Source organism: Mytilus galloprovincialis, chromosome 9, assembly GCF_965363235.1.
Source record: "Mytilus galloprovincialis chromosome 9, xbMytGall1.hap1.1, whole genome shotgun sequence".
Lineage (NCBI taxonomy): Eukaryota > Metazoa > Mollusca > Bivalvia > Mytilida > Mytilidae > Mytilus > Mytilus galloprovincialis.
The window spans coordinates 86,771,436-86,787,732 of NC_134846.1; the positions used below are offsets into that span (position 1 = coordinate 86,771,436).

The 16,297-nt window shown below is 30.8% G+C and overlaps 1 protein-coding gene across 1 annotated transcript in view; it reads left to right on the top strand.

The window, feature by feature from the left end:
- LOC143046244 (katanin-interacting protein-like) overlaps window positions 1-16,297 on the top strand; it is a 55,942-nt gene that overhangs the window by 7,141 nt on the left and 32,504 nt on the right. Inside the window, exons 5-15 of the mRNA XM_076219293.1 lie at window positions 156-235; window positions 714-914; window positions 1,379-1,444; window positions 5,682-5,841; window positions 6,285-6,425; window positions 7,017-7,186; window positions 7,685-7,962; window positions 8,550-8,679; window positions 10,501-10,719; window positions 11,829-11,963; window positions 14,158-14,755. Of these exons, the coding sequence (XP_076075408.1) occupies window positions 156-235; window positions 714-914; window positions 1,379-1,444; window positions 5,682-5,841; window positions 6,285-6,425; window positions 7,017-7,186; window positions 7,685-7,962; window positions 8,550-8,679; window positions 10,501-10,719; window positions 11,829-11,963; window positions 14,158-14,755 (2,178 nt within the window). The remainder of the gene's footprint in view (window positions 1-155; window positions 236-713; window positions 915-1,378; window positions 1,445-5,681; window positions 5,842-6,284; window positions 6,426-7,016; window positions 7,187-7,684; window positions 7,963-8,549; window positions 8,680-10,500; window positions 10,720-11,828; window positions 11,964-14,157; window positions 14,756-16,297) is intronic.

Below are 16,297 nucleotides of genomic sequence, written 5' to 3' on the forward strand. Positions count from 1 at the left end.
TTTTTCTGCAATATAAAATTGACTAAATGTTTTAAAATGAGCAGTGATAAGGTTCATAAAAAGTCTTTGTTTTGGTAATAATTTTTGAATCATGCAAAGAAATTGTAAGTAAGGGAGATAACTGACTGCTGTATTTAAAATGTTTTATTTTATAGAAATGATAACTGGTAATTATGAGGATGATTTTGAAGATTCAGATGATGAGGATGATGAGGATTCTGATGATGAACAGCAGGTGAAGTATTTATACTATTTATGCTATGGTAATGGTGATGTATTTGATCTCTCTGAAAACAGTTTTATAGGTCAAAATAATCTGTTCTGTGGTATAATTTAGTTAGTGGTCTTCATAGATAAGTTTGATATTCAATGGGGTGACAACTTAATTAATTCAAATATTTTTAATGAATATCAGAATAATGGATGTTTTCGGATAAAATCAACTGGTCTTGGCTGAATGCAATTTTCATGTTAACATCCAGAAAATTAAATATACAAGCCTTAAATCTTGAATTTTGATTGCTCTTGATCAAAATATAAACTTTGAACTCCAGATTACTACAAAGTATTGCACATGTTTATATCTTCTAAAATTAATTAATATATTTTCTGCTGTCTTCATTCAAATAATGGCTCCCATTCTCTTCAACAGTAGTATTTCATTGAATTTTCAATTACATAAAATTTACATTTTTTGCTATTTTATTTTTCAGATGAGAGCTAGTATGTCCCAGTATTTATCAGATGATGATTCTGACAGCGACATTGAGATAGATGCTTCTAAACATAACAGATTTAATAAATTTAAGTCACCTCCAAAGAAAAATACTGCTGTTGAAGGTGTAAAAAGGAAAGGCAAAGCACCGGAGGAAAGAATAAATGAGAAATTAGAACTTAGTATTTCTGATGTCAAGGTACTATAGTAATCAAATATACAAATAAATCCTCTATATTTATTACAACAAAACAGATTGTTAAACAAGACACTGAAATTTGATTAAAAGGGATGCCAGTTTGGTAGCAAAAACCAAATAAAGGGAGAGCTGAATCTCATATAGTCTATGTGATATTTCTATGTTGATTTGTGTCTTAAGAGCTACACATCTAACAGTTACAAAATCTATTTAAGTATTGAATAATTTTGTTTTTGTTTAGACAAATTGAATTAATTTATCAGTTGAATGAGATGATAGACCATTATGTTGCTTCTGTTTGTGATAGTAATCAAATGGCTGATTTTGTTCATGAAAATGGAAGCATGATCTTTTTAAAATTTCTCCTACTATAAGAGTATTTTATTTTGTGAAATTATTTCTTTGTACTGAAAAATAAAAACTGTTGAAAAATTGACAATTTATTTCATTGTAAATTTTTTCAGAAATTGCGACAAAGCTTATGTATGAATGCCAGTATTAGAGAAAGTCTTGCCAGGGAAGTCAGCTCTGTAAGTTACAACGTTTAAACTTTTCTTAACCTATATATTAAACATTTTTTAGACTTATGAAACTAAAGCCAGTATATGAAAAAAATCTAAGTTTTTGAAACATGTTAAGTATAGCAATGTGTTTCAATCATGGTCAATTTTTTATGCCCTACCTGCAATAGTAGAGGGGCATTATATTTACCGGTCTGTGCATCTGTGTGTTCATCTGTCTGTTCATTCGTTTCTTCGTCCTTCTCTCCTGCTTCAGGTTAATGTTTTTAGTAAAGGTAGTTTTGGATGAAGTCAATGTCCAATCAACGTGAAAATTAGTACACATGTTCCCATATGATATTTCTAATTTTAATGTCATATTTGAGTTTTAACACCAATTTCAAGGATAACTAAACATAGAAAATGACAGTTTGAATGGAGCATCTGTCAGGGATGGGGTAATCGTAATCTGTAATCGTAATCGATTGTAATTGATTACATTTTTTCAAGTAATCGACAGTAATCTGTAATCGAAGACATTTTCGATTACATGTAATCGTAATTTAATCGATTACAGTAAATATTTGGATGTAATCATCGATTACTTTTCGATTACATTTCGATTACTTTAGTAAAATAGTTTGATGAAAAATAACCTATTTCAGAGGAAAATATGTATGTTATCACTTTGTAGTACACTGTACAGATAAAATATTATGCATCAACAATACTTGAGAGTTAAGCAACTGCCTTATTTCTATCTATTGTCTGAAGCTGCATTATGAGCAACCATCCCTACCTAAATTTACTTTATATCTAGCTTTTGAAACAAATGGATGTATGTGCTGGTCAATAATTCAAGAGCTTTAATATTAAAACAAGAAAATAGATTTGAAACAATAAAATCGATCTTAAATAAGAAATGTGTCTGGCTTTCGTTAAGTTCTGTACTACATTTTTTAAAAGTAGTAAGCTTATTTGTATTAAATTTCCTGAAAACATAATTTTTAATCAGAGTTGAAATTAAAGCTTAGAATAGATAAACAGTTGATTCTTAAATGGTATGATATACATGTATATAAATTAAATTGAAAAAAACACAAAATCCTTTTAACAATGAACCAATGGCAATGCATAGCAATTCTTTTTAGAAATAGATGTATCCCTTTGACACTATAAATATATTTTGTATATAATTGGAATAAAGAAGTTAACAAATCTTAACAACATTCTTGCCTTTACTAATGAGATGATCAAAGTCTTCTAGTCAATAACAATCATACTTTGTTTTTATTTCAATTATCTTATGTCTAATTAAGAAGGAAATTTACAATATTTAGCCCCAGGTTATAAATTGTACTCCAGTGGCAGTTAAATAATCTGTAATTAGGGTGGTTATCCAAACAAAAGGTTTAAATCATGCATGTCATTATAAAAATAAATTTTGATCTTAAAATTTAGCTGAACTAATTAATTATTCTACTTTTTTTTATATTTCCTTAAACATTATAATTAACTATGCTAAAATATTTTATTTTAAAGGGAAAAAACAAAAAAAGCTAACCTAAGTTAGTAAGAAAGCTAAATTTTTGAAAAACAATTAGTTATGAATAAGTGAGTATTGCAATGCGATGACATCTTTCATTTACATGTATGTTGAAAATCAAAATTTCAAGATTTTTTTAAATATTTCTAATCTTCATCAAGAGATTTGATCTAAAAAAAACAGCTATTAACTAATAATTTAGAAACAATGCTTTGAATGATGCATTTGGTAAAGATCTTAATTTCCACTATACAAATGTGAGCAATATAATTGTGTTTTACTCCTGTTATTTTTTGTTGAAATGTTGAAGTATGTAATTGACAGTAATCGAAAAGTAATGTAAATACTTTAGATAAAGTAATCGATTGTAATCGATTACATACTAAAATTTGAGTAATCGATTATTAATCGATTGCACAAAAATCCTTCATGTAATCGATTATTAATTGATTACATTTGTCAGTAATCGTGCTCATCCCTGGCATCTGTGTACTATGGACACATTCTTGTTTAGATTTTAAGTAATAAGAAACCCCCTCAGATACATAATTTTGTAGTTCTTATCCATTGTATTGTTAATGATGAGATCAAAATATTGTCTTTATGTTTTGTTAATTTACTATTACCACAGTTACATACTTTACATTTGAAGGATTTTGAAGAAGCAGAAATTGTAGAAGAAATAGACTATTCCAGTCAGGTTATTAGTGTGTTTGGTCCATGCTATTCGTTCAAAGCATGCGTTAATGCGTTTTACATGTTTTATTTGAATTATGTAAGGTATTAAGAGGTCACTTTTAAAATAGAAGAATGATCTATAAGTACAATAAAGGTTTATTATGAAAATGAAATTTGATACAACAGTGCCAGGAGTTTTGAAAGTGTCTTTCTTCAGTACCTAGCATGTGTTAATTAAGAAATAATTCATGGAAGCCATAGATTATTGGAAATTTACACATGGCCTGGGCCGTGATATTTGAATTTTATCCTGAGCGTTAGCGAGGGATAAAATTAACGAATATCACGGCCCAGGCCATGTGTAAATTTCCAATAATCTATGGCTTCCATGAATTATTTCGATTCTAATAGGACAATTATGATCATTTAAAAAACTGAAGTGAGGGTGGGTAAAGCTGTGTGTGCGGCTGTTCTTTTTTACTCCCTGTTAGATAAAGCTCAAACATTCTAATAAATCCGTAGCTTGCATGGATTATTTCGTGAACAACCGCTAAAATAAAAATCTGTTTCTTTCTCAAAACCAACAATTGTCATTTTGATTTACATGTTTTTCTCGTAAGCTACCGTCAAATCCAAAATTGACAATTCGTAACTAAGGAGCCGCCATGTTGACTTGCTGAAATCAGTAAATATGCGAATAATGCAATAGAATAGAAAATCAAACAAAACCTACCTTAATAATCAATTTTAATACAATAGTAAACAACATTTCAATGGTTCAGGTAACAGAAAACTTTCAACTGTAGCGTTTTCATTTGTATGACGTCATGTTTTGAAATGACTTAAATGCGCCAAAAACATTAATAGACTTTCGTGGAATTTTATTTTATTTTTATTTTGTTGGTTTCTCCGAGTTCTTGTGCGTTACTTCTTTTTATTATGCATCCGAATAAGAATAAAAGTGATTTTGTCTTTTTTTAATTGCAATTTTTAAAACAATAAAATCGGCAAAGGGTTTACAAATAGGTTTCAATACATGTGGATTTACGTGGGAAGTATATTGTAACAGCCATTTTTATGTACACCACGGAGTCTGCACTAAGTATAGATATATCGAGAATTTTATCACAGTGTTGTTTACAAAGCGAAAGAAGCCCGTCATATTAGAATAGTGTATTCCTCAGCCATTTATGCTTTATATAAATACATAAAGACAAGATCTGAATCTAAAATATATAACCAAAATGCATGAATCTGTGAATATGTGTGAATTTGAAATAAGTACTTAATAAAGTCAGAATGTGAATTGGAATATATCATGTTAAAGACTTTTCCTATTAATATTGTGTAATGTTCATGTACTTTTTATATTAATTATCATTTTTAAGAGCATGACTTCAGATAAGTTTTTTGGATTGCTTAATAGAGGCATGAATAGAAGTAGCATAACTTATCAATAATACTTTTAATGAATCTGTTTAGGGCCATTTAATATGTTTTACATTAGAGTTTAACCATGAAAATCACATGATATATTATGTTATGTTTGTGTATCCTATACTTAGACGAAATCAACTTTTGAAACTACTGATAGAAGGCTGAAACTGTATGAAACTATCTGTTCTACCTCAATAGAGACAGGGAGATTACTCTATTCAAAATGTGTTTTTTTTGCTCTGCACATTACATATATACAAAGTTGATAATGCAAAATAAAAACAGTCTTGACCCCCTACATGCTCTTAAGCACTTTGATTATGTGTAATATGTTTGTAATACTGTAAATCCAGAAATTATGCATCCCATTTTTATTGCAATTTTGTCATTTTAAACAAAAATGTGATTGTAAAAAAAATCATAAAATCGCTAAAATAGAAATAAAACAAACCTTTTTAATATTACTTTTAAATGTATCAAAACCCTGAACAGAGACATTTACCATATCACTTCTACATAGGATGTACTGAATAACAGAAAGAAGTATAATCTGACTGTTCATACTTTATCCTTGAAGAAAATGACATTATATAATAATTATTGCAGGATGAAGAATTATCTGACAGAGACTCTCCTATTCCTGAAGAAGATGAAGATATAATAGAGGACCTTGTCCCAGCTACAGATAGTGTGGAGGAGAAGAAAGCACCTGTCTTCAAACCCACAGATACTATTGTTCTAGAGTTAGATTTGCCTCAACAAAAAAGTTAGTATCTGTAAACTTGTTTTTGTCATATTTGTTTTTTTTGTAAATTGTTTTGTTATGAATTAGGTAGTTAGTTTTATCAATTGAATTGTTTCGTCTTTTTCATGTAGGGGGAGTTTTATATCATTTGCCATTTACATAGAAGTTAGTAAAAAATCTATTTGCAAGTATAATAGTTCCAAAGTTAGGTGCATCAACAAAAACAGTTGAAAGATAAGGAAATTAGGGTAGTTGGTCATGAGACAACATCAAACAGAAAAAATCATAAAATTGCTAAAAATGTGGCAAAAATCATTAAAAAACTGTTCAAACATTGAATAATTAGAGTTAATGTCTAAAATTTATGAATTGCTGACATTTCTGATATCTCTTACATGTTTGCACAAAGTCTATGTGTAACTCTCAAAACATTGTTTAATCTGCGGACCCTGAATATTTTTCAGAGAAGGTACAGCATAACTTATCAGCAGCAAGGAAGAAAGATATTGATGATGACACAAACGGTTATAGACCACACCGTAAAGATCCAATACCTTCTAGTCCTAGAGGTCAAAAGTCAAAGGTTGATAGCGTATTACAAGCCAGTAAGTAGTTTTCATGATATTACATGATAAGATAAGATATTATTTATTACCAATTAAGGGCTTAGAAGGGGCATATAGAGAATACAAGTTTAAGGAAAAAGAACTTTGATTAGCATAGATAGTTACATAGAATTTATATACACAATTACAATACAATTAGACTGTAAAAAGAACAGTACATGATATATTTATATGAGAAATTAATACATCTAACTCATATTGACTTGAATAAATTTTCCAACAGCATTGAGAAACTGATTGTCTTCAAAGCTTAATAGATACTGGTACATGAATTTTTACTGGTTGTTAATTGAAGTAAAGTAAGGTATTTTATGGCAAACAAATTCAAAGAGAGCATCTCTATCAGAGTTAAATTTTTCACATGAAGTTAAAAAATGAAAGGTGCTATTCTTGTTAGTTTACAACATACAAGTCTTTAAGGTATACAAATTACGGTTGAGACATTCACCAACCAACATGGCTCATTTACTAAGAATATTACATACAAAAAATTGACCATAGTTATATATGGTTTATAATTAACATACACTTGGATGAAGTAAATGTATAAATGATTTACTTTTTCTATAGATGTGCCCTCCAGGTCCAAACAAGAGCGTCCTCTCTCAGCCAACAGACGTAATCAACCTGAGAAAGTTGATACTAATGAGGAGGCTTCAGCCGTCATGGCAGCTTTAAAAGCAGAGAATGAAAAGACATCCAAACTGATTAGAAATACTCCTTCTACACCTGAAAGATCTGTAAGTAGTACTATTGAAATCATTTATTTTCATTGATTTAGCAAAAAATGTATTTTCCAGGATAAGCAAATTGATGTTTTTGCCAACCCTAAAATATTTGCATTATGTAGAATGTTTTATTTTGTGGGTAACTTTTCCCATAAAAAATCTAATGCAATCGGTATCCAACAAATGATGATTAATCCACAGTAAATGAGAAGGAAAAAGTATCAAATTAATTAGAAAAACTCCCCCTACACCAGATAAAGTTGTAACTAAAAATGAGAAAATTTCAAAATAGGTTAGAACAGAGTATGTACTCTCCATACTTTATAACGTGCAGTTGTAATGTATAGATTATTTTAGATCTGACAGCTAGTCACATCTTGTTTGAGGAAACTGATAATTTTTCATTATTCCTAGGGATCATTGATATTTTGTGTACATCTAATTACAAGTGGAGCTATACTTTGCATATCCAACTTACCATTTGTATTAAAATATTCTTTATGTACTCAGAAACCAAGACCTTCTAGTTTGAACCCTCAGAGGAAGTCTGTGGAAGCAAGGCCAATAAGAACACCTACCAAAGACAAATCAGATGTTAGAGGTTCACAGAATGTAAACAGATCTAAAGACGGCCCTTCTGTGAAGAAGTCTCAACAAGTTAGAGAGTCTAATCAAGGGAGAGAATCAGTTAATGTTCCACAATCACCAAGACAGGAAACAAGTGATAGTTTCCTGAAGAATGATAAACTGACTGAAATAATGAAGAAAGTTCTACTCATGCAACCAAAGTATGTATTTTATTCAGAATAAAGTATCAAGTTAATTTAGTTGTTAGAATTCCTAAATGATCAGTTTCAGTTTTAAATAAAATTAAAAAATTTCATATAAAAAGTAATACCTGGGTATAAATATCTATACTATAAATTTAAGAAATCTTTGAATGAATAGAATAGAATCATTTTTGAACTACTAGTCACTATGAAAGTGATATTTTATTTCCGTCATTCTGTCAACAGTGCATCATGTGTACAAATTTTCCTACACTTATTAATTGGACTGAAACCAAATTTATTTTAACATCAAATTATGTACATATTACATTTGCATAGATTTGAAAATTAAATTTTCAGAATAATTAAATTACACACAATCTTGATAATTGGTATTTAATTTGGTGCAAATTATTGAATGTTACTGAAATGGAATTATAAAAATCATATAGGTGCTAATCACATTTTCATGAAAAAAAGAAAATAACGGAGTTTTAAAACTGAAATATTTACAAAAACATTCAAAAGTTTGTACTTCTGCAACTAACTTTTAAATAACTTGTTCCCCTAGCAGTTACTCAGTTTCTTACTGTTATATATTTCAGACAGCAGAAGAAATTAATGACAGTTTTAACAAAGATAGAAGGGTCAGTAGAAAATGAACCTAAACAGAAACCAAACACCCCAGTAAAAGCTACAGAACCTGTGAACAACATGGTCAACAGACAATCAAAGGTTGGTATTTCCTGACAGTTACCTGTTAGATGTTTTCTTCCGTCATTCTGATTTTTATTAACCGGATTTTTGTGACATAAATGTCGGTTATTGATTTGGGGATGGGCGGTCGGGCGGGCGGCAATCAAATGTTGTCCGTGCATTAACTCATGAACCGTTCAGCCAAAGCTTTTAAAATTTTAATATGTTGTTACTGACAACTAAATGAAGGTCAAGTTCAATAATGGTGATTTTATCTTTTACCGTTCAGGAGTTATGGTTCTTGAAAGATTGAAAAATGGTGTTTCCAGTCTTGTCCGTGTATTTTCTCATGAACCATTCAACCAAAGCTTTTGAAATTTTTATATGTTGTTACTGATGACAAACTAGAGGTCAAGTTCAATAATGACGATTTTGACTTTTACCGTTCAGGCGTTATGGTTCTTGAAAGATTGTAAAATGGCGTTTCCATTCACGTTGTTGCATTTCCTCATGAACCATTCAATCTAAGCTTTTCAAATTTTAATATGTTGATACTGATGACAAAATGGAGGTCAAATTTGATGATTTTCACTTTCACCATTCATCAGTAATGGTTCTTGTGATATTGCCAGGACAGAAATAAATATTAATAAATCCGGTTTGCTGTTGTTGTGACAGCCTCTTGTTGGATAGTTGAATCTAAAACCTTTTATTCTTTAATCATTACTGTTTGGTAAAGATAGCAAGTTCAGTGGGAAATAATGTAGGATGTTAACTTTAGTTTGTATTGCAATAATAAGATAGCAAGTTATGTGGGAAATAATGTAGGATGTTAACTTTAGTTTGTATTGCAATAATAAGATAGCAAGTTCAGTGGGAAATAATGTCGGATGTTAACTTTAGTTTGTATAGCAATAATAAGATAGCAAGTTCCGTGGGAAATAATGTAGGATGTTAACTTTAGTTTGTATAGCAATAATAAGATAGCAAGTTCCGTGGGAAATAATGTAGGATGTTAACTTTAGTTTGTATAGCAATAATAAGATAGCAAGTTCCGTGGGAAATAATGTAGGATGTTAACTTTAGTTTGTATAGCAATAATAAGATAGCAAGTTCCGTGGGAAATAATGTAGGATGTTAACTTTAGTTTGTATAGCAATAATAAGATAGCAAGTTCCGTGGGAAATAATGTAGGATGTTAACTTTAGTTTGTATAGCAATAATAAAATAGCAAGTTCCGTGGGAAATAATGTAGGATGTTAACTTTAGTTTGTATAGCAATAATAAGATAGCAAGTTCCGTGGGAAATGTTAACTTTAGTTTGTATAGCAATAATAAGATAGCAAGTTCCGTGGGAAATAATGTAGGAGGTTAACTTTAGTTTGTATAGCAATAATAAGATAGCAAGTTCCGTGGGAAATGTTAACTTTAGTTTGTATAGCAATAATAAGATAGCAAGTTCCGTGGGAAATAATGTAGGAGGTTAACTTTAGTTTGAATAGCAATAATAAGATAGCAAGTTCCGTGGGAAATAATGTAGGAGGTTAACTTTAGTTTGTATAGCAATAATAAGATAGCAAGTTCCATGGGAAATAATGTAGGATGTTAACTTTTGTTTGTATAGCAATAATAAGATAGCAAGTTCCGTGGGAAATAATGTAGGATGTTAACTTTAGTTTGTATAGCAATAAGAAGATAGCAAGTTCCGTGGGAAATAATGTAGGATGTTAACTTTAGATTGTATAGCAATAATAATGTAGGATGTTAACTTTAGTTTGTATAGCAATATTATTTATTTTTGAAACTTTGATTGTGAGATTACTGTCATACTGACATTTAATTCAGATATCTGTCTTTCAGAATGTCAGATCTGGAAAAAGTCATTCTCCTGACGAAATGACAGAGGTTAACATAGAACTGGTATCACCATGGGGACATAAGGAACAGATAGGACTAACAGAGTTACAGTTCTTTGATAAAAACAGGAAACTGATACCCATAAGTACCAGTAATGTTACAGTTCATGGAGCTAGGGACAACAGCAATCTGGTTGATGTGTTATTTAATGGGAAAGGAAAGGTATGCAATTTGTTTTATTATACCCCCGCTTTAAAAAAGGGGGGGTATACTGTTTTACCTCTGTCTGTCCGTCCATCAGTCCGTCAGTCCGTCCGTCAGTCCGTCCGTCAGTCAGTCCGTCCCATGAAACTTTCGTCACATTTTTCTCAGGAACTACACATCCACCCTTTCTGTAATTTGGTATCAACATTTATATATGTCAGCCATACCGTGTGATGCGTTTTCAGATTCATCACTTGACAACTTCCTGTTTACCGAACACTTGTCTGATTTTACACATGATAGCCAAGTTGAAAATTTTCGTCACATTTTTCTCAGGAACTACAATACAAGGATTTCTGAAATTTGGTTTCAGGATTTATATAAGTCAGCTATACCGTGTGATGCGTTTTCAGATTCATCACTCGACAACTTCCTGTTTACCGAACACTTGTCTGATTTTACACATGATAGCCAAGTTGAAAATTTTCGTCACATTTTTCTCAGGAACTACAATACAAGGATTTCTGAAATTTGGTTTCAGGATTTATATAAGTCAGCTATACCGTGTGATGCGTTTTCAGATTCATCACTCGACAACTTCCTGTTTACCGAACACTTGTATGATTTTACACATGATAGCCAAGTTGAAAATTTTCGTCACATTTTTCTCAGGAACTACAATACAATGATTTCTGAAATTTGGTTTCAGGATTTATATAAGTCAGCTATACCGTGTGATGCGTTTTCAGATTCATCACTCCACAACTTCCTGTTTACCGAACACTTGCATATTTTTACACTATTAATATTATCCACTTGCGGCGGGGGTATCATCAGTGAGCAGTAGCTCGCAGTTTCACTTGTTAAATCAATTTCTGCATATTTTATTAGTTATTATCAGTTTTAGTATAACTAATATTCATGACAAAAACTGTAGACAAGAACTTAATTAATTTAAAACACTATGATAGGGATTACATTTTACTCGTTTTTGAAGGGAATCTGCTCTTTTTTTTTTTATTAATTATTATTTATCAATAGCTCATACATTATAACTTACCTGTAATCCTATTTATTTCACAAACCATGATTCATCAACATTACATAAAGTACTTTGTGATTTACAGACAAACAAGGACAGAAACATGTGGTGCTGTAGATATAAGAAAGGAGTACCTGTTGAAATGTGTATTCTGTTACCTGTATCATCACCGGAACTTCTGTCTAGGATCAAAATATGGAACTACAACAAGAGTATGCAAGTAAGTAAAAAATGTATTCAATTACCATAAAATATCTTCATTGCTCATATGTCTTGGCATCAATATGGGTTGAAAAAAATTATTTCTGTTTGTTTATACATCTTCCAATAATGTTTCAATATCACAAAAACTTAATTGGATAGTAATTTCTCATTCAATGGTCAAATGATGAGCATATTCTGGACAAGAAAAAGTTAAACAAAACTTCTGCAAAAAGACAAGTTTATTTTTATGTTAGCTAAAAACAAAGTGAAACTTTATTTTTGTGCTTGAAATAGACTATTGTCTAGCTAATGGTACTAAAACTAACATTGATTGGTCTGGATAGACTGCCAATTACTATTATTATTACTTTCAAACTATATCTTTCATATTTTAAAAATTTCAGAAAGATTTGTATTTTTCTGAAGAAGAAAAATCACATTCCAGTAATAATGATACAAAATAATGTTTAGAAAAAAATATATGTCAAGGTGTGAAATGATTTTTGGAATCAAAAGAAATGTCAAGTTCTGTAGATCACAATTTGAACAAGAAGGTGAAAAATTATTAATTTGGAGACGTAAAAAGATTAACAATTGTTCTATTTATTTTGTAGGATTTAGAGATAGGTGTAAAGCATGCCAGGATATTTATTGTTCTATTTATTTTGTAGGATTTAGAGATAGGTGTAAAGCACGCCAGGATATTTATTGTTCTATTTATTTTGTAGGATTTAGAGATAGGTGTAAAGCATGCCAGGATATTTATTGTTCTATTTATTTTGTAGGATTTAGAGATAGGTGTAAAGCACGCCAGGATATTTATTGTTCTATTTATTTTGTAGGATTTAGAGATAGGTGTAAAGCATGCCAGGATATTTATTGATCTATTTATTTTGTAGGATTTAGAGATAGGTGTAAAGCACGCCAGGATATTTATTGTTCTATTTATTTTGTAGGATTTAGAGATAGGTGTAAAGCACGCCAGGATATTTATTGTTCTATTTATTTTGTAGGATTTAGAGATAGGTGTAAAGCATGCCAGGATATTTATTGTTCTATTTATTTTGTAGGATTTAGAGATAGGTGTAAAGCACGCCAGGATATTTATTGTTCTATTTATTTTGTAGGATTTAGAGATAGGTGTAAAGCATGCCAGGATATTTATTGTTCTATTTATTTTGTAGGATTTAGAGATAGGTGTAAAGCATGCCAGGATATTTATTGTTCTATTTATTTTGTAGGATTTAGAGATAGGTGTAAAGCATGCCAGGATATTTATTGTTCTATTTATTTTGTAGGATTTAGAGATAGGTGTAAAGCACGCCAGGATATTTATTGTTCTATTTATTTTGTAGGATTTAGAGATAGGTGTAAAGCATGCCAGGATATTTATTGTTCTATTTATTTTGTAGGATTTAGAGATAGGTGTAAAGCACGCCAGGATATTTATTGTTCTATTTATTTTGTAGGATTTAGAGATAGGTGTAAAGCATGCCAGGATATTTATTGTTCTATTTATTTTGTAGGATTTAGAGATAGGTGTAAAGCATGCCAGGATATTTATTGTTCTATTTATTTTGTAGGATTTAGAGATAGGTGTAAAGCATGCCAGGATATTTATTGTTCTATTTATTTTGTAGGATTTAGAGATAGGTGTAAAGCATGCCAGGATATTTATTGTTCTATTTATTTTGTAGGATTTAGAGATAGGTGTAAAGCACGCCAGGATATTTATTGTTCTATTTATTTTGTAGGATTTAGAGATAGGTGTAAAGCACGCCAGGATATTTATTGTTCTATTTATTTTGTAGGATTTAGAGATAGGTGTAAAGCATGCCAGGATATTTATTGTTCTATTTATTTTGTAGGATTTAGAGATAGGTGTAAAGCACGCCAGGATATTTATTGTTCTATTTATTTTGTAGGATTTAGAGATAGGTGTAAAGCATGCCAGGATATTTATTGTTCTATTTATTTTGTAGGATTTAGAGATAGGTGTAAAGCATGCCAGGATATTTATTGTTCTATTTATTTTGTAGGATTTAGAGATAGGTGTAAAGCATGCCAGGATATTTATTGTTCTATTTATTTTGTAGGATTTAGAGATAGGTGTAAAGCACGCCAGGATATTTATTGTTCTATTTATTTTGTAGGATTTAGAGATAGGTGTAAAGCACGCCAGGATATTTATTGTTCTATTTATTTTGTAGGATTTAGAGATAGGTGTAAAGCATGCCAGGATATTTATTGGTGGAGAACTAGTGTTCGATGGAGTTATTGAGAAAGGTTGTGGTAATCAGGTCTTTGATTATGGTTTTATTATCAACTTAAATGAAATGGATGATCAGCCATCACCTAGAAGTCCTAAACCCTCCTCACCAGCTCATGTATCTCCAACACCACCATCCAGACCTACCGATGTCTATTCAGAACCAAAAGTACAGCATAGACCTCTTCCCAAACCACCATCTCCTGCCAGACAATCTAGAACTGAGAAGTTGGTTAAAGCCTCCACTGAAATGTCTAAGCAGAAAGTTTCTAAGTCACCTTCACCTGTTGGACAGTCAAGAAATGAAGATGTTATAATGACTAAACCTAAACCTGTTAAAAGAAACATTTCTAATTCTCCTTCTCCAGCCAGGCCTGTCAGTGGATCGTCTAATTCCTCTAATGAATCAAATCAGAAACCGTCCAGACCTCTTCCACAAGTACGCAGTGAGACACGGACAATGAACCACTCTGATAGAAGTCTGCAGAAGCCTGTTGTATCTGATAGACAAGGCAGTGATACTGAGGACTATCATAAAGGTCAGTACAATTTTATCTGTATACTGGTATTTTCTATATATATAATCATAAGTAACTTTACATACCACTGAAAATATTACTAGATAATCATGTAAACAACAACTTTATCAGTAGTATCTTAACCCGACTTTCTTAAAAGAGAAGGTATGGTAAGGGCTAATTTTGGCCTAAAATTTTTAGTACATCTAATGAAAGAATTTTGACATTTTGAAAACAATTAAGTGTCTACTTCATTCAACACAATAAGTATATGGTCAAGATCTGAACTGATTTGGTCATTAAAGACGCTCAAATTCCAGCTTCAATATGAAAAATGAATCAATTATGCCATAAAACCAAACTTTTGAGATGGTCTTGGAGTAATGATTGAATATTTCCAATCCAATCAAAACCCTATAGTACTGACTTGGTATCTATACACTCCAAGGTTTATCACCTTTGAGATAGACAAAAGGAAGTGCATTGATCATAACACTCATAACATTCTCTACATGAACATTTCCAGAAATTTATAAAGGAAATATGTAACATGATATTCATGACTTGGCACAAAAATTTCAAAAATAACTTGTGCAAGGTGCAGGAATCTAATATCTTTTCTAAAAATATCAATGATGTTATTATGAAAGAAAGCTTTAAAATTAGAGTTATCTGCCTTTGTTTGGGATTGTACAGTGTAGTTGAATCAACTAAAACCAATGCTTTAAACAATGCTATGTTTAATTTTACTTCCCACTGATAAATTTAAGTAATCTTGACCCTTCAGTGATTAAAAACACTGATTGTCTAAAACGTAAGTGGTCACATTTGTTTTCAGTGTCAACCTTTATATGTGTTTTGTTTAATCATCAAAAACAACATGTATCTTAATATTAGAAATGAACACAAGTGCTGCCACTTCTATTTAAGACATAAACCAACTTAAATTTAGCACAAATGGTAAACTGTGAAGAATTCAGTAATTCATGTGCTTGTACTTGATAAATGTGCATTATATTGTCTAAAACAGGTCATATTTAGAAAACTAAAGTATTCTAATTTACGAGAAATAGCTAAATGTTTACATTTTAAACAAATTGTAAAAATTCTATATTTTTGGGCCAAAAATATTTGAAAAAGGGGGTCTTACCGGGCCTACTCCTTTACCATGGGAAATTAGGAATGTAAACAGTTACTTCTATTAGATTATTTTTTTATGCCCCACCTACGAAAGTAGAGGGGCATTATGTTTTTTTAGGTCTGTGCGTCCGTTCGTCCGTCCGTCTGTTCGTTCGTCCGTCTGTTTGTTCGTTCGTCCGTCTGTCCCGCTTCAGGTTAAAGTTTTTGGTCAAGGTAGTTTTTGATGAAGTTGAAGTACAATCGACTTCAAACTTAGTATACATGTTCCCTATGATATGATCTTTTTAATTTTAATGCCAAATTAGAGGGTTTACCCCAATTTCACGGTCCACTGAACATAGAAAATGAAAGTGCGAGTGGGGCATTCGTGTACTGGGGACACATTCTTGTTTTCAAATTGCTTAAGTTTTTAATAATTTATGA